The following is a 27,917-nucleotide window of genomic DNA, read 5'->3' on the forward strand; positions in this document are numbered from 1 at the left end:
CAGCCGAAATAAGCGACATTAGGTGATTGTACAGTGATTTAAAGAGTTGTTCTTAGGCTTGGCACAAACGCTACTTCCAACAACAATGTTGACATAGCCTAACGTGAGTTTCTATTTCAGCGTTAAATAAGGACTTTTAAGTTGTATTACGTTTTCGCACCGCACACCGGAAGTAGATTCATGCCGAAGAGACGCTTGAGAAAATGTACTCCTGAATAGCTGTCAAGAATAACACTTATAAACATCTACAAGGCAGATAAGGGAACTGTTACTAGATAAGGCTTCGACGAGTTCATTAAGGTATTCTTCTGTGTTTGTGCTTATTTCACCAGTCAGTTATTGTGGTCGTCGAAATGACGGAGAGCTCGCTGGCTGTTTTTATCTCATAGCCGTGCTAACATTAGCTTCGCTTTAGCTTAGCATGAACAAGAGAGCCGTTTCTCCATAGGCTTCGCGAGCTAACTTGAGCCCAGCTTGAGCTCATGCTACAGCTAACATTAGCCTTCACCCGTTTCCCCAGTTCTTGGTGGCGAGAGGTTTGTCGTCACACATTACGAAATATACCGTTGCTGTAATATTAGTAATATTAGTCCTAGCAGCACCTTAATGGACTCGCTGCCATTGGTAATGCATTCATTGTGTTAATTGTATGTACCATCGAGGACACACGCAAGTTAAAGGTTGTTTTCCTTGAGATTCCCGAGCTTTAGCCTGTTTAGCTCGCTGATGCCATTTTGTTTTCAGTCAGCTCTTTATATCTGAACAGAGAGACTCGAAAGATCACAGCCTAACTCACAATATTACGTTTTTTAAGAAGATTATTCTAGTCACCGAGCACGTTCACGTTTTAACCATTTTTATTAGCTACATGTAACATTAAAAAGACACGTAGCCTATAGTAACTGTGTGGCCATATGATGATGATGGTGATGCTATCATATAGTGAAGCCATGGTACTGGATGATTGCTATAATCATTTATTATATAGTCTCATACTTCTTATGTTGGGTTGAATTCAATGGTTGTGTGTGTGTGTGTGTTTTGACTGATTGACACTGTGTTGTAGTTGGATCTGACATCTGGGTCGCAGTGATGGAGGGTCAGGATAATGCAGATCAGGGCAGCAGTGATCAGTCTGAAACACAACGCCGGAGACAGCTGGACCGGCTGGACAGAGAAGAGGCCTTCTACCAGTTTGTCAACAATCTCAGCGAGGAAGACTATAGGCTCATGAGAGACAACAATCTGCTTGGCACGCCTGGTAAATCATTTGTTTTTAAAATGTTTTTTTTTTTTTTTCCTGTGCAAAACAACTACTAATGGCTTCATTGAGACATTTTGGTCATGTGTAATAGCAGTGTCATCCTTGTCAACTCAACCAGAGGTCCCCGGCTCAAACGTTTAATTTTGTTCATATTTTTTTTTTTCTGAAGAAAGATATTAAATGCCATTGCTGAGTAATCCACCATTTTGTAGAGGGGGTCAAAATGGCTATTTTCACCTATAATTTAAAGCCAAATTACAGTGGGGAGATAATGACTTTAGAAAGATGACAGCATCATTATTTTGTTATTACACATAGATTGGTAGGTCTGATAGTCAATTCTTGTCTTTAGCAATGTTGCGTTATATACCAATGGTGACAATTCATAAATGTGGAGATGGATGTTTTTTACAAAGTTGGCCATTACTCAAAGGAATACAAATATCAGTATGGTTTTAGATTCCAGCTCTTAAACTTTTCTTTTGGTGTCTTTATTTTTAAGGCTTTATATGGTTCAATCCCAGAGATACTGGGATCTTAATATGGCTCCATGAGTAAACTGTTAAATTGTACACATTTTCAGTGGTCAAAAACCAAATGTGGGTGACTTTGTATACAGCGGATTCTTTTTTCTTCTAAAGAGGAATGTCGGAAGAACAAATAATGTTGAAAACCGCAAATTTTGAGCACTGAAAATGTGTACAACTTGTGGAGCTACAATGGAATCCCATAATCTCTGGGATTGAACCATATAGAGCCTTAAAAATGAAGACGCCAAAAGAAAAGTGCAGTTGGGTTGTTTTGATTAAGTATTAATAACTCAAAATAAAATACAGGTAACTTACAAAATTAAAGTTCATTGAAAGTTTTAGATATTTAAAACTTGAAAATGACTTTCTCAATTTTTTTCATGCAAAATAATGCAAAAATGATGGTTATTGTCAGCAGATTTAACTAATAGGTAAAAAATAAAATAATTATGCTGCCATAGAGAGCCTAAGTCCCTCCCCTTCCGGTCGACCACCATGGGACCTTATTTAGGAAAAATATTGTATGGTAGTCAATGGCAAGAGACAACAAATATTTTGATCTCGTTTGAATTGTGCCCTGAATTACATATATGATGTTTGTCAATTTAAGAGATACATTTTAAAGTCAAGAAAGTCGCAGTTTGATGTAAAACTGTTGAGGTACAAGACTGAAAATACATAATTACAAAGACTACAAACCCCAAAGGCGCCCATTTTCTCTCTCAATGAATGAAGCTAACTTTACTGAAGCTAACGTCTGTAGTTATTTCTAAAGTCTTACGTTATAATCGTAACGTTACGCCGTCATGCCTGAGTGTTTTGTACCAGACTGCACACACACGAGCAGCGGATCTTGCTTGTTGTTTCGCTTCCCGGGAGATGTAGTTCATTGAGCGATTTTCACATAAAACTAAATGTTACTCTTCTGTTTTATGACAAACTGCGACTTTCTTGACTTTCAGAATTATCTTTTAAATTGACAAACATCATATGTGTAGTTCAGGGCACAGTTCAGACGGAATAAAAAGATGAGTTGTCTCTCGCCATTGACCGCCATACATATTTCTTCCGAAATAAGGTCCCATGAGCCGGAAGCGGAGGGGAGGGACTTAGGCTCTCCATTTCACCCCCTGTAATCTGGCTCCAAATCTCAGGTGAAAATTGTCATTTTGACCCCCCTTTACAAAATAGTGGATTACTCAATAAATATATCCATGGCATTTGATAATTTGGCTTTCATCACTATTTATATGAACAAAATCAAAATGTCAGCCGGGTAAGTTCACTAAATTTGGTTGATTTGACACGGAATGTTTATTGTTTAATTCGAAATAAATTATTTTGGATTTTAAAGTGAACGACATTTAAGCTTTCAGTATTCTTGATGTGGTCTTAACACCTAAACCACATGAAGGACCATATTAGTTGAGTGCAGCAGAAATTGTAGTTCCTGTTGTCTTTCAGTCAGTGGGTTATAGCGCAGCAAATATAAGGTACAGTGGCTTATTAGAGCAAATATACAGACTACATGTTAGAGTAATTGCCACTGACCTTTATTGGTTCGAACTTCATTTCCTCTCAATATTGAAGTGTTACTGAAGTATGAATTGCATCCTCTTTGCCTTAGCCACGCATTTCATTTTACTGAGTAACGATGTGGTTTCCCTGCATCCAGTTTTATATTTATCTCTCTCATGAGACTTGCAGAATTCAGTGGAAGTTAGCATACGCTAGAACTTCATAGATGAATTATTGAGCCTCTGAGGTCACTGACACTTTTTTAGTAACATTCAACGTGGTCGGACAAAACAATTCATTCTCAAATCAAGGTTTGATCAATGAAAATGGTAATTATTTCACTACTTTAATGGTTTTTTGTTGTTGTGAAAGATCAAAGGAGACATTTTACAGAATTTCAGTGCTGGTCTTTACCCTGCTATATAGACCAATTTTCAGTTGGTAAACATGGTGATGTTTTTATGTGGGCGGAGCTTAGGTGGTGGCAGAACGATCCCTCTGGCCGCTTCACTAACGTAAAGTCTGGAATAGGGCTGGGTGATATGGCCCAAAAAAATTATCACAATATTTTTTTTATATCAGTCGATATCGATAATTATCACGATAAATGTCAAATCTTTATTTCTTTCAAGTTTACAGGCAGATTTTTGCTCCTAAGTGAAAGTTGTATAAACCAGAGCGTTAATTGTGGTTTTAACTCTTTATTGCCAGAACATATCATGACAAACACTTGCCAAACAGGTGAACATTTCACAAATCTGAGGTAGAACATTCAAATATTTGTCATTTTTCCTTAACAAAATTAATATCTGAATAGAAAAATATTTCTTCAGCAGTTTGCAGTGCATGCTGCAATATTCAAATTACATGTTTTGTCTCGAAATGCATATTTGACAGTGAGTTGACAGTAAATCTGCATCCTAACTCAAGCTAATACTACTCTGTTAAATTTATGTTCATTAACAAAAACAGTAACATGTTTAATTTGGTAAAATGTAATATTCTGACTGTTTGAGTCTTATTAAAATTAACCATTGGTCATCTAGTATCATGCATTTAGATCATGATAACCACAGATAAAACCAGGCAAAGCCTAACCCAGGGCTCAACATAAAAAAAAATCCCCACTGGCCCCCAGGGCCAGTAGATCAGAGTTTTACTGGCCCCTTCTATATTTTTACTGGCCCTGAAAGAAATAGAATGAAAAGCACTTTTACATTAAACTGTATTTATTGTATACATTAGGATTAATTTTTCTTGTCCCCTCACAATGACAGTAAACTAATTATTACATTACATTACATGAGTGATGAGTTACATAGGCTATATTTTCACTTCAAAATGGCGAAATTAGACAAAAGTATATTAGTTTGCCTGATTATTTTTGTCATACGTTTAACATTTATGACCTAAAAAACTGTCAATGAAGAAAAAATGAAGAACGCGCTGAATCTGATTATAACAAGACTGAAGCGAACACAAATTTGTGTAGCTTACACTTAATCACACATTTTTAGGGCGGCTAGGCAGAAGTTTAGGGGGGAATTTGATTACACTATTTTTAGATAGCCCGTCGGCACTCGGCAGGCCGGTTATGCATTTTGCATCTTGGTCGGCTTTTGTTGTAAATTTCCGGCAAACGAAACAGTACATGCCCTCATCGCCTTTCTCCACCCAGGTGTACTGCGTTTTCCATGACACTAGGAATTAGGACTGGGTGATATGACCAAAAAATCATATCTCGGTATTTTTTGGTTAAAAATCTGTATTTATTTAAAAAAAAATATTTCACATCTTGCTCAATGATATCCAAACAATGTTGATATTGAAGGATATGGAAACTAATATATTGAATATAATGTAGGCCATGCAATATATTACGTGCAAAAAGGTTAAAATCACATTACATTCTAACATTACAATCTAAAAACAAAAATAATGCTTTTGTTTTTAAAATGACTAAGGCTAAACTAAAAATGAAAATAAAAACAAAAGCACAACTAATTATATAGCCTGCATTTGATTACCCCGTTATAATGCTCACTTTCATAAAAACATAGGCCTACTTGTAGGTTTAAAATTCCACATATGGCACATTTATTGTCTCCAACAACAAATATTTTAGCAAGATGTATATTTTAGTCAGAATTATTGCGCTACTCTTCTATTGTGCTCGTCTGTTAGGCGCGCGTGCTCGCGGCAGCGCTCGTTCACGGAAGCTTGAATATTAGCAGAGATTCACTTGCAGAAGCTCGTCCTCTCCTGACAGTGAAATGGACATATTTGTTTGACTTTCTAACATTTACAGATGGAGAATATACCTCTAAAATGTAAGTTAAGCACTGAGGAAAGCACCACGTCTCAAACGCATTAAACAGCGCAAGTATTTATCTGTCAGTCAGCAACAGTATCTGTCAGAGCATCTGACAGGGCAAGCTGCTTTAAACTTGTTAACTATATTACCAGTTATTTTGAAGTGCTTAATATAAGCTTGTGTCATGTTTAGGACAAATTGTACTATGTTTTTCACTGCAGGAGCTCACACTGCGTAGGCTATACTCCGCTATTTTTCAGATGTGCTCGTATCAAACTACTGTATCGATATAAACAGTATTGCCTCATTCCATATCGTTTAAAAAAAATCGATATATTGTACAAACTCGATTTACCGCCCAGCCCTATAGGAATGTCCTCTTTCTCGTATCAGCCTCGTAGTTCTTTGACATTTTAACACGTTATTACCTGAAGTAACATTGACACTCTTCGCGCCACTGTATATGACGTTTGCTGTTTGTTTTGCTGATGGCCATTCACTGGCCCGCGCGGGCCAGTGACTGGCCAATCAACTAGCCCGACATACTCTTTTACTGGCCCCGGGCCATCGGGCCATTGCTTATGTCGAGCCCTGCCCAACCTATAGCACCTCACTATCATGGCAAACTGTAACTTTATGGTTTCTATGGTATTTGTATGAAAAACAGTAGCCTAACAGTTAAATACATTATTAAATACTATAATTATATTCCATTAGTCATTTAATACATTGTCTACATTAATAATATTATACAATTCAATATGTATATGCCACATTTCATGGTGCAGTTAATATTACTAGGCTAACCTTACAGTAAATCTATGGTAGGCTAAATGGATTCAGGATCAATTCACATTCTGACTGTATCGTTGCGCTCAGTGTTTCTCCTGTTTGTCAGCGGTGTTTCATCTGCCTTTAAACATTTGTGTTCTTCGCTGAACTCAAGCGCTTCTCTCACTGGATCTCGTGAGCGAGACGATCAGAGTAAACGCGTCTGCTCTGCTCTAGTCTAGTGAGCTCCCGCTGCGCTGCCGTTTGGACTTTGAGCCGAGCGGATAAACGGTCCGTGAGGCGCGCGCCTCGTTATCGTTTTATCGCCCAGCCCTAGTCTGGAAGTTTTGTTAGCTTGTTTTTAACAATGACTGGAGAAAATCCGATTTTATCTTAATGTGCAAGGTCACTCGCTGTCCAGGACCACGATTGCTATTTGCAAAAGTTACAAACTGATCAACGGTCCGTGAAGCACAAAATAATGAGTTTCGTTCCGCTTTCATTACGTTTGCCATTTAATGTTGCGCAACGTTGTGGTGGTTTTTGGTCGGCAGGAAAAATGTCCAACGAATCGTTTTGGTTTGTAATGCGTACCGAACCGAAAGCCTTGTACCGTACGGTTCAATACGAGTACGTGTATCGTTACACCCCTGTTTGGTTGCACTTTATTTTACAGTACGTGTACGGTGTAGTTACCTGAGAAAGTACTGGGTAATATAAGGTAACCACATGGGTTAGGTTTAGGGTTAGTACCTAGTAATTACCCACTTATTGAAATTGCTATAATAAGTACATAGTATGCACTAGGGCTGCACAATTAATCGCAATTTACATGTAATCACACTTAAATCAAGTTGGCTTATCGCAATTTTGAAATCGCAAAGGCTGCGAAACTTTTTTTTATTTATTTTTTTGTGCGCAGCCTCTGATTGGCGCATGGCTCTGTAAACGCTGCTCATCTTAAAGCACTGTGAGTTTGAGTCACTTATAACATGCATTTGAAAAAGCAACGTGTGTCTAACAGCTTTGAGAAGCATTTAATAACATCTTGTCCAACATTTGATAACATGCATTTACTCCAAACTCACTTCATAACCACAGTTGAGCTCATCCTTCTGTGAGATGATGTGCTTCTTACACAGAATAAGGCAGTCGTGTGTTTATAAGTCATGTTTAATCAAAGCGTGTCAATCTTCTGTTTACTCAGCTCTAGCGATAGGGATTTCCTGGAATGACGTGTGTTGTTGTACTTCTGCGGCGGGGCATATTTGGCGTGTGTGTGTGTGTGTGAGACGCCCTCTGGTGTTCATATGGAGCAGTGTTTACTACCGATCAGCCGCTGCACTGACAAACTGCGCATAAAATAATCACAGCCTTCGCCAAATCGCGTGTGGTTTCAGTGCGATTAGTTGTGCATCCCTAGTATGAACACGGGGAACACTGAACAGGAGTGTAAAATAAAGTGCTACCCAATATTTTCAAAGTTTTTGAAGATGTTATTTGATGTATACGTCAATGTTTTTGCATTTTCTCTCTCAAAAAAAAAAAAAAAAATCTGAATAGAACAGCTGTTGTTACAAAGGACATACAAAATGTTTACTGCATAATCATCACTATTTGAAAAAAGTTTGCAATAAGCGTAATCTTCCTACAAAAAGTTTTTTTTTGACGAACAAAGAAGCACGTTAATAGAACAAGTGGCAGGTCTATTAATTTACTCTCAAGACTTAAAGGTGCTCTAAGCGATGTCACGCGTTTTTTAGGCCAAAACATTTTTTGTCACATACAGCAAACATCTCCTCACTCACCGCTGGCTGCCTGTCCCCTGAACACACTGTAAAGAAACGCGATCTCTGTAGACAGCCCAGGCTCCACAAACAGCAACAAAAACAAACTGGGCCAACCCGCTCCACGAAACATGACAAACAGTTCCAGCCAATCACCAACAAGAAGGACTTGGGGGCGGGGTTTGGGGGGTTAGTGCGCGGATGAGGAGGAGGGAGGGTCTAGCTAGCCTCCGTTTTGTTTGACAATACTTTAAACGTCAACAAGAAGTGACGTCACCCGACATCGCTTAGAGAACCTTTAATGCACATGCATCTGTCGTGACATACATTATCAGATTTTTTTTTTTGTCCCATCACTGTCAATTATTGCATTTTCAGATTCAATCTCACATTTAAATATGGTTGTCAATCCAGAAACTGCAGTGTGTCGCTAGTAGCATAATTAACTTTTTTTTTTATTGAAATTTTGAATGGGTTATAAACAAAAAACGAGTTTTCCCTTTATAATCACCGAAGTCCCTCAAACACTTAGCAGCTCTGCACTCTTGAGGAAAAACCCTGTTATAATCAAAGAAGTTATCTATACTTCACATTGAATCTCTTATTTACATTGTGTTTACACTTTGTTGGTTATAATGAAAGGATTTGTGAATGTGTAGAACAGTCAGTGAGGCGCGCTGAACGATCTCCAGCGTTTGGAGCGGCATTGAGTGGATTTTGTCTAACTTTAACACCTCTGATTGACCACTTTGTGGAACTTAACAGACATGTTTGTGATTGGCTATAATGCAAAACGCAATGTAAATATAAACCTTTGATGCTCTTCACAAAACGCTTTACACAAATATGCAAGGGAGCGTCTGTCAGCAGCGCCTATCAGCCGTCACTCATGAGAAGAACAAGGGAAGTGAAATTGGCTTACTGTCTTTATAAGCAAATATACGCGATATTCCATAATTTTATATCGTCAGCAAAACAAATTGTGATATCGTTTAATATTTGACGTATTGCCCAGCCCTAGTCTGTACTGTGTGCTGTTAGAAGTCTTCTAAAGCCATACGATTGCTAGCTGAGGAACAGACCGAAGTTTCTTATATTACAGTCATTATACACAGAAAATCTCCCATGATCGTCACTCTCATCTTACTCGCATATAAACATATTCAAACCTGGTGTCTCAAAATATATCACACCACGTTTGATGCCAGTGATGAGAACCAATGATGTTTGACATGTGATTCATGACCATTCACCGCTAGTGATGCACCGATGCATGAGCGATTACATGAGATATGAGACATTCCAGTAAGTTGTGCTGTTTGTTTCAACATATCTGCAGATGTTTAATGTATATTTCTTGCTATACTGTAACTTAGGGCTTCATGATTTAGGAAAAAATCTTAATTGCGATTTTTCTGGTTAAGATTGCGATTTAAAATGCAAATGCGAATTAAAAATAATGATAAAGAACATTAGGTTTGTTGTGGTTGTTTTTAGGGCTGCACAATTGACCCAAAAAGTTGTTTTTATCTGACTAATAATAATTATTATGATCATGATTATTATTATTTTAAACAAAATAAGAAATATTACTATTGTAATAACACTATTTCACTATATAATACTAATATATTTAAGAATGGATATATTATTATTATTATCGTTTATATTTGACAAAAAAGCCTAAAATATTAAATAACTAGAAAGGTGTACATTTTTATTATAAAATATTAAATTGATTTAAAAAAATCTGACGATCGCTTAATTTTTTTGCCTGAAAAATCTTATGCATCTAAAAAAAACCCTCCTGTACACTTCTATACACTGGAGGAAAACATACGTAAATTTCCTTAGAGAGAAGTATTATTATTCCTATTTTTACCCCAAAATAGGTTGTTATGAGCATGAAGGCATCCACAAACTACAAGATAATCTGGCCGGTTTTGGGCCCAATTCTGCCCTTCCAACAATCCTAAATCAAACCCTTGATTATTTTAATGGTTCTGCAGAATGCAGATTATTTTATCAGATTTTCCTGTGGTGTGTGATGTGTGTTAAAGGGATAGTTGACCCAAAAAATTCACCCTCAAGTTGTTCTAAACCTGTACCTGTAAACCTGTATTTCCTTCTTCTGCTGAACACAATATTCTTCTTTTTTTAAGAAAACCTGTATTTCCTGACTTCCATAGTATGGAGAAAAAAAATACAATGTAAGGTTAATGGGGCCTGTTTGGGCAAGAAGAAATGGTGATTACCGACATTCTTCAAAATACCTTTTATGTTCAGCAGAAGAAAAAAACTCATATAGGTTTGGAACAACTTGAGGGCGAGTAAATTACAGAATTAAAATTTTTGGGTGAACTAACCATAGACATAATAAATACATAGGAGCGTACGTCAACGGCGCCGCCATATTGGGGATGGCAACTTTCCCATACCTCTCATACCGGGAATTGAAAAAATTGTGCGCTGTTTGGGGCTGTACACATCGCCAGACAATTGAAAACAGCTTTCGAGGAATTACCTTTCACAAGCAAGACTGAACGTTTGTTTTTGGTTGAATTTGGTCATGATTTAATTAGTAATAGTAACGTTCAGAGGATAAATTTAAAAATACTACTGCTATTGTGTCACAAAATGTAGTTTTAATAGTTTTTCAGTCGACAATGTAGTTGTTTAAAGCTCAAATATGTGGTTTGTTTATAAAGATAGCGCCTATTTAAAAATTTGATCTGACGTTTTCGGAGTTGTGTGATCCATGCGTTCACCGGCCTCTCAGCGCTCGTCTACCCCGCCTGGAACAGCCTTTCCTCGGCCAGTGCTTCTGAAGTTTTGCCGCTGACTCGGATGTCTGTAGTCTAGTGGTTAAACATGAGATATAATTCGTCTTGTGTATATCTAACGGACGATCTTTGGTCTCATTAATCTATAAATGGTTCCCTGGTAAATCGTTTTGGCTGAGGGCAAAGTGAAGTTTCATAACTTTATATTTAGGCTATTTTAACGTTGTATCCTGCTGTATGTTTGACTAAAGCTACTTCTGTTATAATGGCTATTACTGATCAATAAAACTGAAATTTTACAAAAAGAGTTAAATATAAGTCACTATTTAACTTATTTTTTATTGTGTATATTCTGTAATTCATATTTCTTATTCTATTGCTATTATAGGATTATTAAAGCTGCAGTCCGGCATTTTTCCTCTTTGTCGCCATCTCTGTTCGAAATCTGCAATTGCAGTCATTCGCGGAATTATCAACTTTAAGTGGGTTGTAGTTCAACACCCTCGACACGGCACAGCGCGGATGAACACAGTGTTTGAGGAGAGTGTGCGGCTGTCAGTCACCGCGCCGATGTGGATATTGTCATTCAGAATCACAGATTATTCTTTTTGGAAGTATGACCAACATAAGAATTTTCACCGGGAAATGTCATCTGAACTAGTAAGAAACATTCACCTTTGTTCTGGTTCTGACATTGCAGTAAATCGCGCTGATTAAATCTAACAATTGCTTATAAGTTATCATTTCACGCAAAACCGTGCAAAGTAGCTATACTATGTTCTCTAATTGTTAATGTTAACAACGTCAGCAAGCATTGCGTGACTACATCATGTAATGTCCTTCCGATATTATCCTTATTTTCGCATGGGTCCGGTTGCAGTCTCTTTTTTTCTGTAACGTTAGCCACTCCGAAGTCCGAACGAAGTCTTTTGCATTTTACAGCGGGTGAGTCTCTAGTTGTCACTGATGATGATCGTCGTTTGAACCTTTCTGGATCCGCCATCAAATTGATAAGTTTAATTATATCAAGTGCTGTGAGAAAAGGCTAAAAATCTCTACCTCCAACATCCTCACAGCAATATAGCTTTTACTAGCCGAGACTCCTTCTTTATGTGTACAGATGTGACGTAATGACGCAAAGACATGCTCGAATCTCCCGCGGAAATCCACCAGTACCACTAAAATTAAAAACATTATTACAAGCTTACCGTTTTGCATCGAGCTAAGGCAAGCAGATAGTTTTGAACACTGGCTGGTTATGTATTTTATCAAATATGTATTTTGGATAATTTTTAACCCAAAAAAAGCTACGGACAGCAGCTTTAATAAACTATGCAATTATCAATATTTTTATGATTGTATTGTACATATGATATTATATAATTATACTATTCATTACTATTTTATTTGCTGTATACTATTTGTTTATTTTATTGACTAAACTATTTACTATTACTTCTCACTTTATGTTATATTTACTATTTGCATTGCACTGTAGTTGTGCCGTAACATATGTATTATCATAAAGGATCCATCAGTTATCTTTGTTATTGCTAAAATCTGGTCAATCACAGAAAATGCTTTTTCCACAATAAGAAAACTGAAATTATATCTCAGTATGGGGGTCTTCACCATTCTTATCCAAGAATAAAAAGCCAGATACATGACAAGCCTGAGCTTTGACCATTCTTTATTAAAAAAATATATTTTACAAGTCTAACTATCGAGATTTTAAATAACTAGAGATGGATCTTTTTGTACACCACATACAAACCACTGAAATCGGTTGATAAATGTAAAACCAGTTTTTGTTTTTATCCAGAAAAACCGCAGCTCACCCGTTTACTTGCATTTGATTACAGTGTAGTCTTGCCCTCCGCAAAATGGCGGACCCGTTGACGTATCGCAGCAACGCTCCAAAGCGGCCAATAATTTGAATTTTAGAGAGGAAATACTGCAGTGGATTGACTTACAATGCCCTATTTTACTGTCATGAGTGAATATTGCAGAAAAAATCCACACTAGTATTAATACTAGAGCCCGACCGATATATCGGCGCGCCGATATTAGGCATTTTCCTAACTATCGGTATCGGCCTTTATAATGGCCGATAAATTAATATTTTTAAAAATGCGGGTGCGGTGATTCATTTAAGGCCAATAAAGCACATAAAAGCTGTCACAAAGAACTGGCAAAAGTAACGATTGTGAATACATCAAATATAGCAAAGAGACATTTTAATTTTTATTAATAAACAAGTGTTTTCAGTCAGTGTCGCTGCAAAGTTGACGACGCTGACTCGCGATCTTTAGTGAACACGCCAGAGAGAAATGCACATTTCATACGGATTACAGCAGAGAGCAGTCTGTCTTTCGTTTTGAATTGTTCTGTTTAAAAGTAGACATTTCAATATAGATATATTTCTGCTGAGTTTTGGTTAATTTATAAGACGAGTTGCAGTTCACGCGCCGGCCGGCACCTCGGTGTCGAGATTATCTATTGTCTGCTATATTTACTTCTTATTTATTAAATCAATCCAGGCAATTGGTTGATGAAACATTGATTAAAATTAAGATACAATTAATACAAAAGGAAATTCACTTTAATGAAAGGCTTTGTGCTTTCTGTTTTGAGGGCTCTGTGAAAGTTTTAAAGTCGTTTAGTGCCGCTTTCAGAGCTCGTCACGTCCGTTGTTTTTTCCTCATAAATGCGAACAGGAAAAATAAAATAAAATGAATATTTTATGTTCTGTTGAGAGCCATCCCTTCTTCATCCGGTGGGTAGTAGCCTATTACTTTTGATTTGCGCAGTGTAATTCACAGAATTGATTTCTCTGCTGCCAGCCTCTGTTACGTATTGTGTGAGCTTGTGATGACTAGGGAAAGCGCGCAGCTGAGAAGTCCTGATTATATTGTCTGCTTGCTATATTTACTTCTTATGTATTAAATCCAGGCAATTGGTTGATGAAACATTGATTAAAATGCGTTGCGCGAGCGTCATATCTCGGACAGTAAACTGATGCCCCATTCTGCTTTGTAACGGGCGCTTTTCCGCGTCTCGGGTAAACAGCTGTTGCGACGTGAGCAGTAGCGGCCGCGTCCGGTGTAGACAGTATTGAAGCTCATTCTGCCTATATAACGCTACGTTACACAAGCAATACTTTATATAATTATAACACTATGTTTCACGTTAAGTACATTTTGCTTACTACTTATACATATGTAATTAAAAACGTTTTCATTCTGATATTATTAATTTTACTTTAGTAAAAAGATCTGCAATGCAGTGTCGCGCCGCGTTCCGATCGTTATTAAAGCGTCATACACCGGTATTCATACTTTGCACGTGACGTCATAAGTACTGGCTGGCGGGCAAGAACGTCGTTCTCTAGCAACGAAACCCAGTAAACTAATCAAGGATCTTGCCAGGACGTCGCCAGTTTTAATATACAAAAGTTGGTGTTTTGAGGTGTAAACGACATGCCAGATAGTTGTTGTGCGATTGGATGCACTATGTCAATCGTGTAATCTTAACATAAACGCGGTTACACGTTCGCCAGTAGGTGGCGAGAACGCGTTCATCTGTACGTGATTTTGATTTGATATGATGAGAAGATGAATACATGGAGAATGAATGACACGTTACTGTTGTACTGCGTTTACGTATTACTTACAGTTTCTCCAAGTCTGTTAGAGACTTTGCCAGCTTCAAAGCAATGAAAACAAATGAAAACAAATCAGCGGGTGCTGTGTATGGACCACACGTTCCGAGTATCTTAATTTCTTCTTGATATCTATTCGGTGACATATGGTCTAAATAGTTAATTGATTGTAGTATTAGAAATTTGCAAGGCTGCAATTTGGCCACTGTTTGTCGCCATTTTGTCAGCTTTTGTTGCCCGCCAGGTATCCATGGTAGTCATGTGACTGCAAAGTATGAATTGCGGTATATAAAAAATTCATATCATAACAAAAATAAACACTGGTATTTAGGGATGCACGATATAGGATTTTGGCTGATATTCGATATGCCGATATTTTCTAACTAATTTTCCCCGATGCCGATACCGATAAATTTGTATTTTTTTTAAGTGCAAAAAAAGCTTATTAAAGCTTCTATTAAAGTTCTCAGTCAAGAGCAGTGAGTGATTTCCTCTGTGTTTTGTTGTTTTATTAACATTAAAGGGATAGTTCTCCCAAAAATTTAAATTGTCATCATTTACTCTCTCAAGTTTCTTTCTTCTTCAGTGTGCAGGCGCTGTGACAGGCTTTAGTTCCTGTGAGCGTCGGGTGTAACGCGCTCAGAAAAGCGGATGTTAGAACAGCCCATCAGCACGTGAATGATATGTTTACCTAGCAAGACTTTGACGCACATGAACTTTTGTGAATTGCGGTGTCCCGTGAGTGTAACTCTACCTCTGCGTTTACATGTGATGTGATGTGAATGTGCGTCGCGTTGTACAGTATGTTGAGATGCAGGCGCCAGAGTTGAACTGATAGAATGCACGATACTATGATTTTTCTTCAAAAGCAGATCAATTTTATCTAATTCGCGATTTCTATTTTATTTCGGTTAATCGTGCAGCCCTACTAGAACTAGTAGATTGGTTTATGTTCACTCTGTCACCTTATTAAAGAGCGTCAAAACAACATTTATTGTTTGTTTGCTGAATTTTCGGTGCATCACTGAACACTGCATAACACATTTGAGCATGGCGTGGGAACTAGGGGTGATGATGACAGCTGCTATGATGTCACTACTGAAATTGAAATTTACACCACATTGAAATTTAAGATGACACGACTTTAAATAACGTTTTGTTTTTCAACATTTTTCAGAATTTTTATAACCACCTTTTATAAAAATTACTCTAAAGATTATTTTGTTTTTATATTGTCGAATATGGTTTTATGACTTTAAGATATTGATATAGCCGATCTCGCATGAAGTGAGTGATGTGACTACGCTGATTAAGGACCAGCATCACAGAACTCATTTGACACTCATTTGATGCATGTTCACTCAGACATCGGTGAAAAACTAAATAAAGATGTCTTGATTAAAGGCATTCATCGGCATTAGCAGCTGTTCACACATAACATGTTTTTCTCTCTGCTACTTTTCCATTGTTTTTCTGTGAACACACTAGCCGTGTTAACAATTGCTATCGCGAATGACACCGCGTTCTAAAAACGCAGCGCTCAAGTTGAAATAAGTTAAACAACGCTTTTCCCTGTTCCACTGCCCGCGTCTTGCGTTTTTGCTTTGACATTTTTTTCTTTCTGTGTGAACTGGCACTAACTCCTGAGCGAGTCTTATAAGGTAAGATCGTAAGATGCAGATTTTTGTGCTGTTTTTAAAATTTATCATGAAGTCTGAGCGTTCTCGCATAACTCTGTCCTCATTCATTCGTATGCTCATCTTCTTGTTTGGGCTGTTTAATTTTAGGATTTTCTTTAAAACACTCTACCACAGCACCGCCCCCTAGGGTTTGGCGATGTCTACCAATTTGGCATCAGACGATGTGTACAGTGAAACATCGCGATGGACGATGATATTGGGATTTGGGAGGAGGGGCGGGGCTAACATTCAAATTTTTCACTTAATCAATAAGCCCCGCAAAGCCATGTTTTACAGTGGATTTAGAACAGCTAAGAGGCGTAGGCACAACGCGGAGATATTTTCCTCTACATCTCATCAGCAATTTTGATTTTGGCACGCTCTGCAGCAGCTGAGCACTAAGAGCGAATGTACAGTGACGTGACAGAACTGCCAGATTCACACTGTGCTTTCGCGCTGTGGCTGGTGCTGAGCCAGAGACGGACGCGCTCAACGCTTGTCATATATCACAACTATTCAGTGTTTTTAACCACATAATGTTTATTTTAGGTTTCAGACATTTAAATACATATAATATATAGCAAAACAATACATTTATAGTTTGTAAAATACACAATGGTGTCTATGGAAGCAGCAAAAACAACCCATTCACATATATTTCCCGACGGGTTTTATTAATATCAGACACACAGTGTAAGGAACTATAAAGTCAACTCTATTCTTCTCCCAGTTCACCGGCCATGTATTTCGGTAGAAACTGATGAATTCACGTGCTGTAATAAACCCAAAATCGCGATGCTGGCTTAACATCGTGATGTCTGTCAGCCATCACGATGGACGATGATATCGTCTATCGGCACAACCCTACCTCCCCCAGCACCTCCCTGATAAAATATGTTCCCGTGACAATGCATTTGAATGTTTTGAACTGAACTCAAGGCCCAATAAATTTGAGAGCTACACTATATGGACAAAAGTGAAGCATGCAGCTGCTCAGTCATGGAAACCCATTCCATGAAGCTCCCGGCGCACAGTTTTTGTGCTGATATTAATGCTAGTGGAAGTTTTGAGCTCTTCAGCTTAGGCATCAGCATGTGTTGGCGACCTATGAACTTTTACGAACCATGCACCTCAGGAATCGGTGACCCTGTTCTGTGACTTTACGTGGTTGCTGCTGTTCCTAAATGCTTCCACTTTCCAATAATACTTCTTACAGTTGACCATGGATGGAGTATCAAGCCGGGATGAAATTTCACAAATAGACTTATTGCAAAGGAGGCATCCTATCCCAGTACCACGCTTGAATTCACTGAGCTCCTCAGAACGAGCCATTTTCTCACAAATGTTTGTAAATGCAGACTACATGGCTAGGTGCTTGACGTTATACCCCTTTGGCAATGGGTCTGATTTAAACACCTGAATTCAGTAATTAAGAGATGTGTCCCAATACTTTTGTCCATAGAGTGCACATCTATGTTCTTTTTAAGGACCAGAACACACTCAGCTGTCTCGCTGTTTTGATTCTGAAATTGTCAATAAAACAGGGTCTTTCAGTTCCCATCTTAGGTCTTTTTGTAAGAAGACATATTCCCATTTAGCTTTGAGTTTTACTTTAATGGTTTGCCTGTTGTTTATGTGCTCATAAACAAGTAAACAAACTTATGAAACAATTAAATTCTTTTATTTCCCAGAACAGTTGAGAGGAATGTTATTTTGGAGCATCCTTTAGCCGTGCGGCCTGCCAGAAGATGGCATTGAATGGACATTTCTTGTCCTGGTAAGTCGGTGGTTTTCAGAGTCTTTCTGGACAGCTACTGCATAAAGACCAGATTAATTTAGTTTATAAACTCACGTTTGATGCAAAATTCTGCATCAATAACTTGATAACTTCCTTAGAACATAGGTTCCCAACAGGGGGGTCGATGCCCACAAGGGGGCCTCAGCGAGCTCTGTGGGGGGTCGCGTCATATTTTGAAAGGTTTGAGCAATGAGCATTGAATAAAAGTCCTTAACTTTTTTCTGTTCAAAATTTACAACATGTATATAATGAGCGAGTTCATCATGAATCCATTTTCCAATTCGTGTTTTTGTCTTATCCTGAACCACTATTGTACACCTATAACAAGGATTTACATTGGGACTATTTTACACTGGTTCGGATCGCTGCCGCTGCGGAGTAGCCCAGTTCCTGTGTGACTCGTCATAGACGTACACAGAGAGAAGTAGTTCCGGCTACAATGTTCTTCCGAAAGACGCATTATTCTGTTAATAAATGCAAGTTTATTTACGCTCGCTATAGCGCCGAAAGCGTATAAATAAAGCCTCACATTGATAAAGCCTTTACAAATAACATGCAAGTATTGAGGCCCCAGACAACAGTAATTTAGTAATAGCCTATATTCTTTCTTTTTTTGCCTACACACACCAGTGTGAATATTTTTGTTTTTGCATTTCAAATAGGGCCAATTTATAGGCTTCTCCTAGGCTTACGTTTTTAAATTACAAAGGGCCTACTGATGTTTTTGTTATTGTATTTTCAATATTATAGGCTATTATTTGTGCATAAACATACCGTTCGTTTGAAAAAACAAACATATTTTGTCATCCTTGCTGCAAGCTTACAAGAGCGATAATATCATTAAATGTGAAGTAGGGCCCTAAAATATTTTCTTGTGAAAAAGGGGGTCTAAGACAAAAAAAGGTTGGGAACCACTGGCTTAGAAGACATTATACTATTGAAAAGTATCTTAGAGGTTTTGTATCACAAAAATCCATGTGCAACTATTTTCTCATAAACTGTGCAACTCTGCAATATTATAGCTAGCTAGCCTATGATTTCCGAAAATAGTACTATGTCAACTAGTGATATCAGCACAAGAACTGTTGAGGAATATGCGGCATTTAGACAATTGATTGTCATATGTTATAATAACTGACAGATACTATAATTTCAGCCGCTCCGTGCTAGGGATGTCCCGATACCACTTTTTCACTTCCGAGACCGGATATCAATCCGATTTTTTTTTTTTTTTTCTTGAACTAATACTAATAAAATATATGGAAGCACTTTGCTCAATTAGCAACCTAAAAACATCTCACTCAAATCATGGAGAACAAATACTTCTCCAGTATATTGTCCACAACAACAGTTGATTATGAAAGACTGCCACCCTTTATTCAAACACCACAAAAAAAAAAAAAAAAAAAAATACAGGTAGGCTACTTCAGTACTTAAAGCTACCAACAGGTTTAAAGTTAATCATTGACAAGCTTTAAAATTACCAATTGATCCGTGTACTTTTGCGTCCATTCGTTTTTCCTTTTTTAACCCGTAAAACGAAAAATGAACGGTTGTATTTTTAAACCGCAAAGTTGAACACCAACATTTTAATTTGAACACCAACATTTTAATTTGAACTGTAGGAACACCAAGTGCTGCGCAAAAAAATAAATATTGACTTATTTTCAGATTATGACTTTTTGCCCCTTTATTAAACATTTAAAATATTCACAAATTAATATGGAGAAAATTTAGATTTTACTGGTTTTCTAAGGCCAAACCCGGAAATATTTTTCCCACAGTGCTAAATGAGAAGAGCCATGTCTCTGGAACCATACAGAGAGGTGATTTATAGGCTAATAATAATTAATGTGTCTGAAAAAATAACGATGCATTTCACTTGTTTATTAATAAACTAGTGTTTTCTATCAGTGTCGGCTGGAAACGTATCTCCATCTTCGCTGTAAAGCGGATGCGCCTTTAGAGAGAAATTCATATGGATTAATCAGACGTTTGCTTTCGATTTGAATTTGTTAGTTTAAAAGTGGACATTTCCAGCTTTAGCCTACATAGGTAGGCTATATTTTGTTTAAGTTAATTTTTGAGACGCGATCCAGTTCACCGAGACCATATAAGCGCGCCTGATTGTTTTATTTTATTTTACAAAAGCACAACGTTTTCTTGTTATTGTGAGTTTACACAAATAAAAATAGTTGCGAATGATGTATTGTTATTTTCTGTATGACCAGAAATTATAGAGTATTTTAAGTTGTTTCCACTGTTGAAAGGGTAACGCAAGTGTGTGCGCCCGCGCTCCCTGCCATGCAGTGCGTGCTCCACACTCCGCTCAAACACTTGCTTGGATATGCGTCAAAATCTTGTGTACAGTTTACAGCCTACGGTTTATAAACTGAGGAGACGGATTGCAAAACCGTGTTTTTAGTACACCGAAGGCAGTGTCTGTTGTGAGTTTAGTGGGCATGTCATCAGAGATGTGTGTGTATGTGAGTGAGAGAGGGTTCCTGCTGAACAGAGGGTCGCCGAAAGAAGGATCTGAAGTGCCGGTGTTTCAGCTACAAAAACCCGCCGAACTGATCCGAAACCAGCCCAATTTTTTATCCACACGCCCAAACTCATTTTTGCCTGCAAAATAGATTGCAAAACCGCCCAATCTGCATTCTGCGCTTAACTGGATGTCGCAGCAAGGGATTTGCTAATATTCGAGCATTGTTGGATGGGTATTGGATCATATTTATTTCTCCCCTCCGATCTCCGATCTAGCGTTCTTGGCCAGAATCGGCACAATACCGATGCTGTGGATCGGATCGGGACATCCCTACTCTGTGCATGTCCTCGCAAGGAGCGAGGCTGAACATAGGAGCTCAGCTTCAAGGCTGAGACACGAATAGACTATTAACCTAAAGCTTTTACTCTTAAACACACAAATAAATATTTATTAAACAAACCAGATCAAGACGAGAGCAGAAACTAAATAAAGTGCATAACTGAAGAATAAACCATAAAACAAATACAAACAGTGGGCACAGCGCAATTGCGCATTATGTTTAGGCATTGGGTTGGGCTAAACCAAAAAAAGTGAAAACAAGGGGGGTGTTCTGAAGACAAACTGTTACCTGTGAAACAGGGGTGCTCTGAAAACACCCCCATTAGCAATTAGTGCTTTCCACCTGATGAAATTAAAGGTAGGGTTTGGGATTTGAAAAACGTCCGGCAGATTTTGAAAAGACAACTCAAAAGGTCCTACCTTCTGTCCTCCAAAGCTGGCCCTGACTCCACCCATTCACAGAACATGGACACGCAATCATGCATCTGCAAAACTCAGATGCGCGAGATTGCACTTACTCTCTCTCTCTCTGTACCGGGGCGACTTGCACTCACTGTGACTGGGTCACGAGCTTTGAGTATGTGCACGAAGGGGACACGTGCGTGAGGGGGATGGGGGAGGGGGGTATGGTCCGACCGTTTGATTGACACACTTACTGTCCAATGATTCTAGGTGGTCTTAGAAATGATTGGCTGGAGTTTTTCGAGTCCTGCCCGTTCCACAGATGATTAAATTGCTTATTTTTCATTTCAGTGCTTCTAACTCAGTGGCTGTAAGTGGGTTAGGAATAGGATTTCAAGTGATTTTGAAAAAATGGTCAAAAAAGAAAATCACCTACCCCACCTTTAACACGGCAAAAAAATCGACCAATAAATCAACTAGTCGACTGGGAGATTACAGCTCTAGATACAACATTGTCAAGTGCAGTGAGTGATTTTTCTCTTTGCCTTTTGCAGTTTAATAGCATTCACACAGCAGCAGGTTTATGAGGTTGCTGTCACTTTAAGACCAAATGCAGAGGTCTGATATACTGACACACATCTGGTGTTTACTCTTTTGTTTGTTCCCTTAAGTCATTTTGAGAATTGTGTGTGTATTTGACTATTCAAGTGCAAAAAGCCACGAAAGAACACTGAATTCAGCATTGCATGCTGTCTGAGAGAGGCGTCTCTTCAGGTGGCAGTCAGCGTGAGCACCGCATCTTTTTAACATCATGCATGTCCCGCTCTTTATTTTTTCAGTCATGAATATTTCTTTATCATTCTAAATTGTTAATAATCACGCTCAACAGATATGTCTGTGATTGGTACTAAATTGTTAATAATCACGCTCAACACATATGTCTGTAAAAGTCTACTAAGCTCGTCACCAATGGTGGTTAATGGGGTGTACCCCATTAACCACCATTGGTGACGAGCTTAGTACACTTTTCTATTTCCCATTGAAACAGGAAGTTTGGTTGGGACTTTGTTATAGACTGTTATATGTTATATGACACCAGTGAACTATGATTTGCAGCATGCTGTTGCTAGTCAGAGACAGGTGGTGTTAGAGGGAGGAGATTTCTAGAGAGCCTTTTATTGAATGACCATTTGGAATTTCCTCTCAGTGCAAGAAGGGTTGTCGGTGTTTTTTAACCTTTTTCTCCAAAGAACAAGACTGTTTTAAATGTTCATAGCTTCTGAAAGTTGGTTGTCTTTAAGAGGTCTTAACGGAAAAACATTGAAAATTTGCATATATGGACAACAGTAAGCAATACATTTCATTGGTCTGATTGACTTTTCCTAGGTTACACATCCCTGCAAAATACCCACTTTTTCTCTGGTGTCATAATTCTAACTAATTTGTTTCTTGGTTAGGTGAAATTACAGCAGATGAACTGTTGAGCCGCCTTCGGCAGGTCAAGGATGGCCCTGAGTCTCCCAGCAATGGCACTACTGAGGAAAGAAGGGAGGGGCCTGGTGGTAAGTCAACTAAATTGCCCTGTTAGTATATAAAATCCATACCCATCCAGGTGACTTTACTTGTGATTCTGCCCTGTTTTAATAATTTCTTGTTTTTCTCAGCAACAGAGGTGGAGGGCACTGAAGAAAATCCCAGCGGTGAGACCCTTCTTGACTGGCTCAACACAGTACGACAGACGGGGAATACAACAAGGAGCGGTTACCGGGGTAACCAGTCATGGCGGGCTGTGAGCCAAACCAATCCCAACAGTGGTGATTTCCGTTTCAGCTTGGAGATCAATGTCAATCGCAACATAGCTGAACAGCAAACGCAGACAGAAAGGCTGGAAGGGGGCCAGGAAAGAGCAGATGGCCCTGTGTCTGAGCCGGAGAGTCTTATGGAGACTGCAGAGGTGGTTGAGGAACCAGTGGTTGATGAGCTGGCTGTTATAGTAGAGCCAGAGCTGGCAGTTCCCAGCACCCTGTCTCTAAATGGGGACGTTAATGCTCCAGATCCCCCAACCATAGCTCCCCCAAACTTAGCTTCCCCAACCATAGCTCCCCCAAACTTAGCTTCCCCAACCGTAGCTCCCCCAACCGTAGCTCCCCCAACCGTAGCTCCCCCAACCGTAGCTCCCCCAACCATAGTTCCCCCAACCATAGTTCCCCCAACCATAGTTCCCCCAACCATAGTTCCCCCAACCATAGTTCCCCTAACCATAGTTCCCCCAAACATAGTTCCCCCAACCATAACTCCTCCAACCATAACTCCTCCAACCATAACTCCTCCAACCATAGCTCCTCCAACCATAGCTCCCCCAACCATAGCTCCCCCAACCTTAGATCCCCCAACCTTGGCTCCCCCAACCTTGGCTCCCCCAACCTTGGCTCCCTCAACCTTGGCTCCCTCAATCTTGGCTCCCTCAACCGTGGCTCCTCCAACCGTGGCTCCTCCAACCGTGGCTCCTCCAACTTTGGCTCCCCCAACCTTGGCTCCCCCAACTTTGGCTCCCCCAACTTTAGCTCCTCCAACCTTGGCTCCTCCCACCTTGGCTGCTCCAACCTTGGCTGCTCCAACCTTGGCTCCTCCAACCTTGCCTACAGTGGAGCAACCACGTAGGGGTCAAATAAGGGCTCGCAGTAGAAGCCCGGAGCAGCGACGGACAAGGGCTCGTACTGCAAGAGGACGTTCACCACTCAACCTTGAAAGATTGGATGGACTTCCGCCTACTCAGCATGGCATACCTTCTCGCCATCCTGAGATCCTGCCTGAGCCCCAGGTAGAGGGAAGCTCAAGGACTCGGCAATTGTTTTTGTCTAGGCAGAGCACCGTGGATATGGAAACTCAAGAGTTGGGAGCAGCACCTGAGTTACCTGGAACACCACAGGAAAGAGAGACAAATGCTGGGGAAGCAGGAGCTTCAGGTCGTCGTCCTCCAACCATAATGCTGGATTTGCAGGTACGTAGGGTGCGTCCCGGAGAGTACCGCCAGAGAGACAGCATTGCTAACCGTACAAGGTCTCGTTCTCAGACCTCCAATAACACTTTATTATATGAGACTGAGCGCGGGGGTTTCCGTCGGACTTTCTCCCGCTCTGAGCGGGCTGGAGTGAGAACATACGTCAGCACTATCCGCATTCCCATTCGGAGGATCTCAGATGCTGGACTTGGTGAAGCCACTTCTTTGGCTCTGCAGTCTATGATTCGTCAAATCATGACTGGCTTCGGTGAACTTAGCTACTTTATGGACTCGGACTATCCAGACTCAAACCGTGAAGACAGCCCACCAGCAGACCTTACAGATGCACTGGGTAACCCTGATGCTTCTCCTGAAACTGCTGCAAGTGAAGCGGATTCCCATCTTCCTGGGCATGGAGTCTCGAACCAGGGTGGTTTAGAGGCACGGACAGAGGAAAGGGAAGTCGAAGGTGGACTTCCCGGTGCTGCTGGTCCTCGGGAGAACCGAGGCAGACAACGGGCTCCCATCAGCCTGGATGAAACTGGATCTCTGCCCTTTCTGCGGCTTGCACACTTCTTCTTGCTCAACGAGGAAGATGATGACCAGCCCAGAGGTCTCACCAAAGAGCAGATTGACAACCTATCCATGCGAAACTTTGGTGAAAGCGATGCACTCAAAACCTGCAGTGTCTGCATTACAGAGTATGCTGAAGGCAACAAATTGCGAAAGCTGCCCTGCTCTCACGAGTACCATGTGCACTGTATCGACCGCTGGCTTTCAGAGAACTCAACCTGCCCTATTTGCCGCAGAGCGGTTCTTGTTTCCACCAACCGCGAGAGTGTTGTCTAGCCCCAATTGGTTTTGTGGCACTCTCGACAGGTTTAATGTCTCTTTTCCTCTCTTCCTTTTACATTTATTACTTGGTCATATGAGGACTCTTACTGAGATTTTTCCATACATCCTATATGAAGTCATTAAGTTTTATCAGATTTGCTGGTGCCAAGATTTTCCCCCACGAACTATACATCAGTGTATTTTGACCCATCTTACAATAAATATTGGTGCAAGGCACAACCGAGCAAGACCGTGCTGCAATCCCTTATCTTTTACATAAATTGAAGAGCAACATTTGACGAAATCATAGGATGAGGGGCAATGTAGAAATACCTTTGAGTGGTACATATACTTTTGTACTAAAAAGAGAGATTTGAGTTGTACTTTTAAGCAAGTATTATCAGATCATTACAAAGATTGTGTTTTAATAAAAGTTAATGATTTGATAATATTGTAAAATTGCATCAAGGATCAAGAATGGTGCAATCTGCTCAGCATCCACAAATACATTTCAATTGGAAAAAATACATTGAAACTGTCACACTGTGCTGCATCTGATCTTATTTTGGTTTCACATTGTTGGTTGCGTGTTGGTATGAAAGCATAGTATGTGTTGTACCAATTGCACCATTATCATAAATTATTAAATGCAGATAAATAGTAGGACATTCATGGAGTAGTTCTTAATGAATTTGTCATCCTTTATAGAATAGATTTTGATTTGGCATTTGAAAGTGTTCCGCAATACTGGTTTTGAAAACCATATGGTCAGACACTTTTTTTTTTTTTAACAAACAAAAAAGGCTGTAAATATGCTATGTTGCCGCATCAGGTTGTAATTCCGCCTGTCTTCCCAAATGACAATAATGCATCAGTTAGCTGACTCAAACATGTTTCATATATCTTAAGAAATAAACTTGGCTGCATATAGGCAATGTTGTGCAATGCTAATAAGGAAAATGTAAAGGAAGTTTTGACAAATTGACTTGTATGTTGTAGTCTGTAAATATTAACATTTAAAATGAAGACTTAAATGGAAGTTTTTCTAACAGTTCTGTACATTGAGAATAGCACCATTTATCTTACTCTGAGGAGGAAATTATTTTTCTCATTATGTAATGGTTGGTTCATATGGGAGCTAAGGTTCTTTATTCCCGTGCAAGTAAAAAATGCAGTGTTATTTAGAAACAGTAGATGAATTCTGTTTCCTTTGTTTCTCTGTTTTGACTTGGAAGAATAACCCCAAGCAAAATGTTCTCAACCATGAGTTACATCAACATTTCATGTATCGTAAGCAAGCCAACCATTGTTAAAATGCATTCAGTTCCGAGGTCATGTATTATAAGAGCGAGCTACTCAATAGAATTTCTTAATTTTGTCAGCATATTTATAGGTTATATTTTGAGTCAATATTTTGACTAGCTTCCAGTTTGCTGTGTTTGAAATGAATAAAATGATTTCCTCACCTGACCATTTCTCTGTGGCCTCACCAGTGTCCCATCATGTTAAGTGCTGCTGTGGAACAAAGAAACGTAAAGTGAATCATACAGCCCTGCTATCAAGGAATCGAATTTAGCAATACTTTCCCCTGAACATCTCAAAAACGTGATGCTGTGAAAATAAATAAATATATATATATATATACACACACACACACACACGTATATGTTCTGGATAAGTTTTCATGTTCTGGTTTGTATTTTAATGAATAATTAAGATATTCCAGAAATGTTCAATATTATTTTGAGTTACATTTGGATTATTTGGGTGACATTTGCTTGTAACCACACCAGTGCTTACTGCACAGATGTTGCACACTTTCTGCTACAACTTAATGATCGGTTTGTTCTGGCTTCATCAAGCCATAATGTTATTTGTATATTACAATAAAAAGTGTACAGGAACAAGACTGGTTTATTGTTTAGAAAAAGAGTGTGATTTTTTTTTTTTTAACTTAATTATTTTTATTAACTTAATATGGCATGACTGCATTATTTGACCTTTTCAAACAGACACAACAAAACATCACAATATTACCATTTCAAAAACGCAATTCTCACATTACATCTGAGATGCAGTGTCTTTCCAGTATAGTCATATCATCTGATAAAACTGCTCCAAATTATAGTAATGAAGTAACAATGATAATTAAAGAAGTAACTGTTGCATTACTCTTAATACATAATTTTATGGAAACTGACGAACACTTCCATGTTTGGATCATGAAATACTGTGGATCTATCGATGTGATATTTCTTCATCAGACAATATTTATGTGGTCCCACGTGCTACTTTTCCAGACCATGTTTTCAGCTTTGACATTGCTCTATGTATGCCAAATCTACAAAGACAGTCTTGATGGAAATATAGCAGTACAGTTCTCAAGTCTTTTTCTTCTTTTTTTCAGTAAACCAGATGATGAACACTGCTATTGAAGATTATGGTGTTTTTCTATTTTACAATTATATTTGCTTTGATTCAAAGAAACTATCCGATGTATTGAGATCATGTAAATTAATGTTCCTGTGGTATTTTATGATAAATTAGTTATTTCAACAGCCTGTGACAAATGAAGACTCTTTTGGGACTAAATCTGAAATTAGTGTTATTAGAAAATATTATTTGTAGTTGTGAAAGGTGCTCTTTTACCTTTTGGACAGGGCAAACGTGACTATTCCTTGTTTGGAGCCACAAGAGATTGGCCCTTCCTGAGCAGCGCTGAGAAAAGTAATAGGTATCATGGGACAA

At 38.9% G+C, this 27,917-nt stretch overlaps 1 protein-coding gene across 3 annotated transcripts; it reads left to right on the forward strand.

Annotated features, from left to right (window-relative positions):
- Positions 1 to 159: 159 nt before the first annotated feature.
- Positions 160 to 26,639, forward strand: rlim (ring finger protein, LIM domain interacting). 3 transcript variants are annotated; one of them, XM_056241983.1, is made up of 5 exons: positions 160 to 300; positions 1,067 to 1,261; positions 22,792 to 22,896; positions 22,999 to 23,923; positions 23,954 to 26,639. In XM_056241983.1, the coding sequence occupies exons 2-5, from the start codon at positions 1,093 to 1,095 to the stop codon at positions 25,182 to 25,184; spliced, it is 2,430 nt and encodes an 809-aa protein (XP_056097958.1). In that variant the 5' UTR covers positions 160 to 300; positions 1,067 to 1,092; the 3' UTR covers positions 25,185 to 26,639. The 3 variants fall into 3 exon arrangements, with proteins under 3 accessions (XP_056097958.1, XP_056097956.1, XP_056097957.1); XM_056241981.1 differs by having other exon boundaries at positions 22,999 to 26,639; XM_056241982.1 differs by having other exon boundaries at positions 23,005 to 26,639.
- The last annotated feature ends 1,278 nt before the right edge of the window (positions 26,640 to 27,917 follow it).

The sequence above is a fragment of the Rhinichthys klamathensis genome, unplaced genomic scaffold (assembly GCF_029890125.1).
Source record: "Rhinichthys klamathensis goyatoka isolate OS25496 unplaced genomic scaffold, OSU_Roscu_1.1 h1tg000687l_1, whole genome shotgun sequence".
Lineage (NCBI taxonomy): Eukaryota > Metazoa > Chordata > Actinopteri > Cypriniformes > Leuciscidae > Rhinichthys > Rhinichthys klamathensis.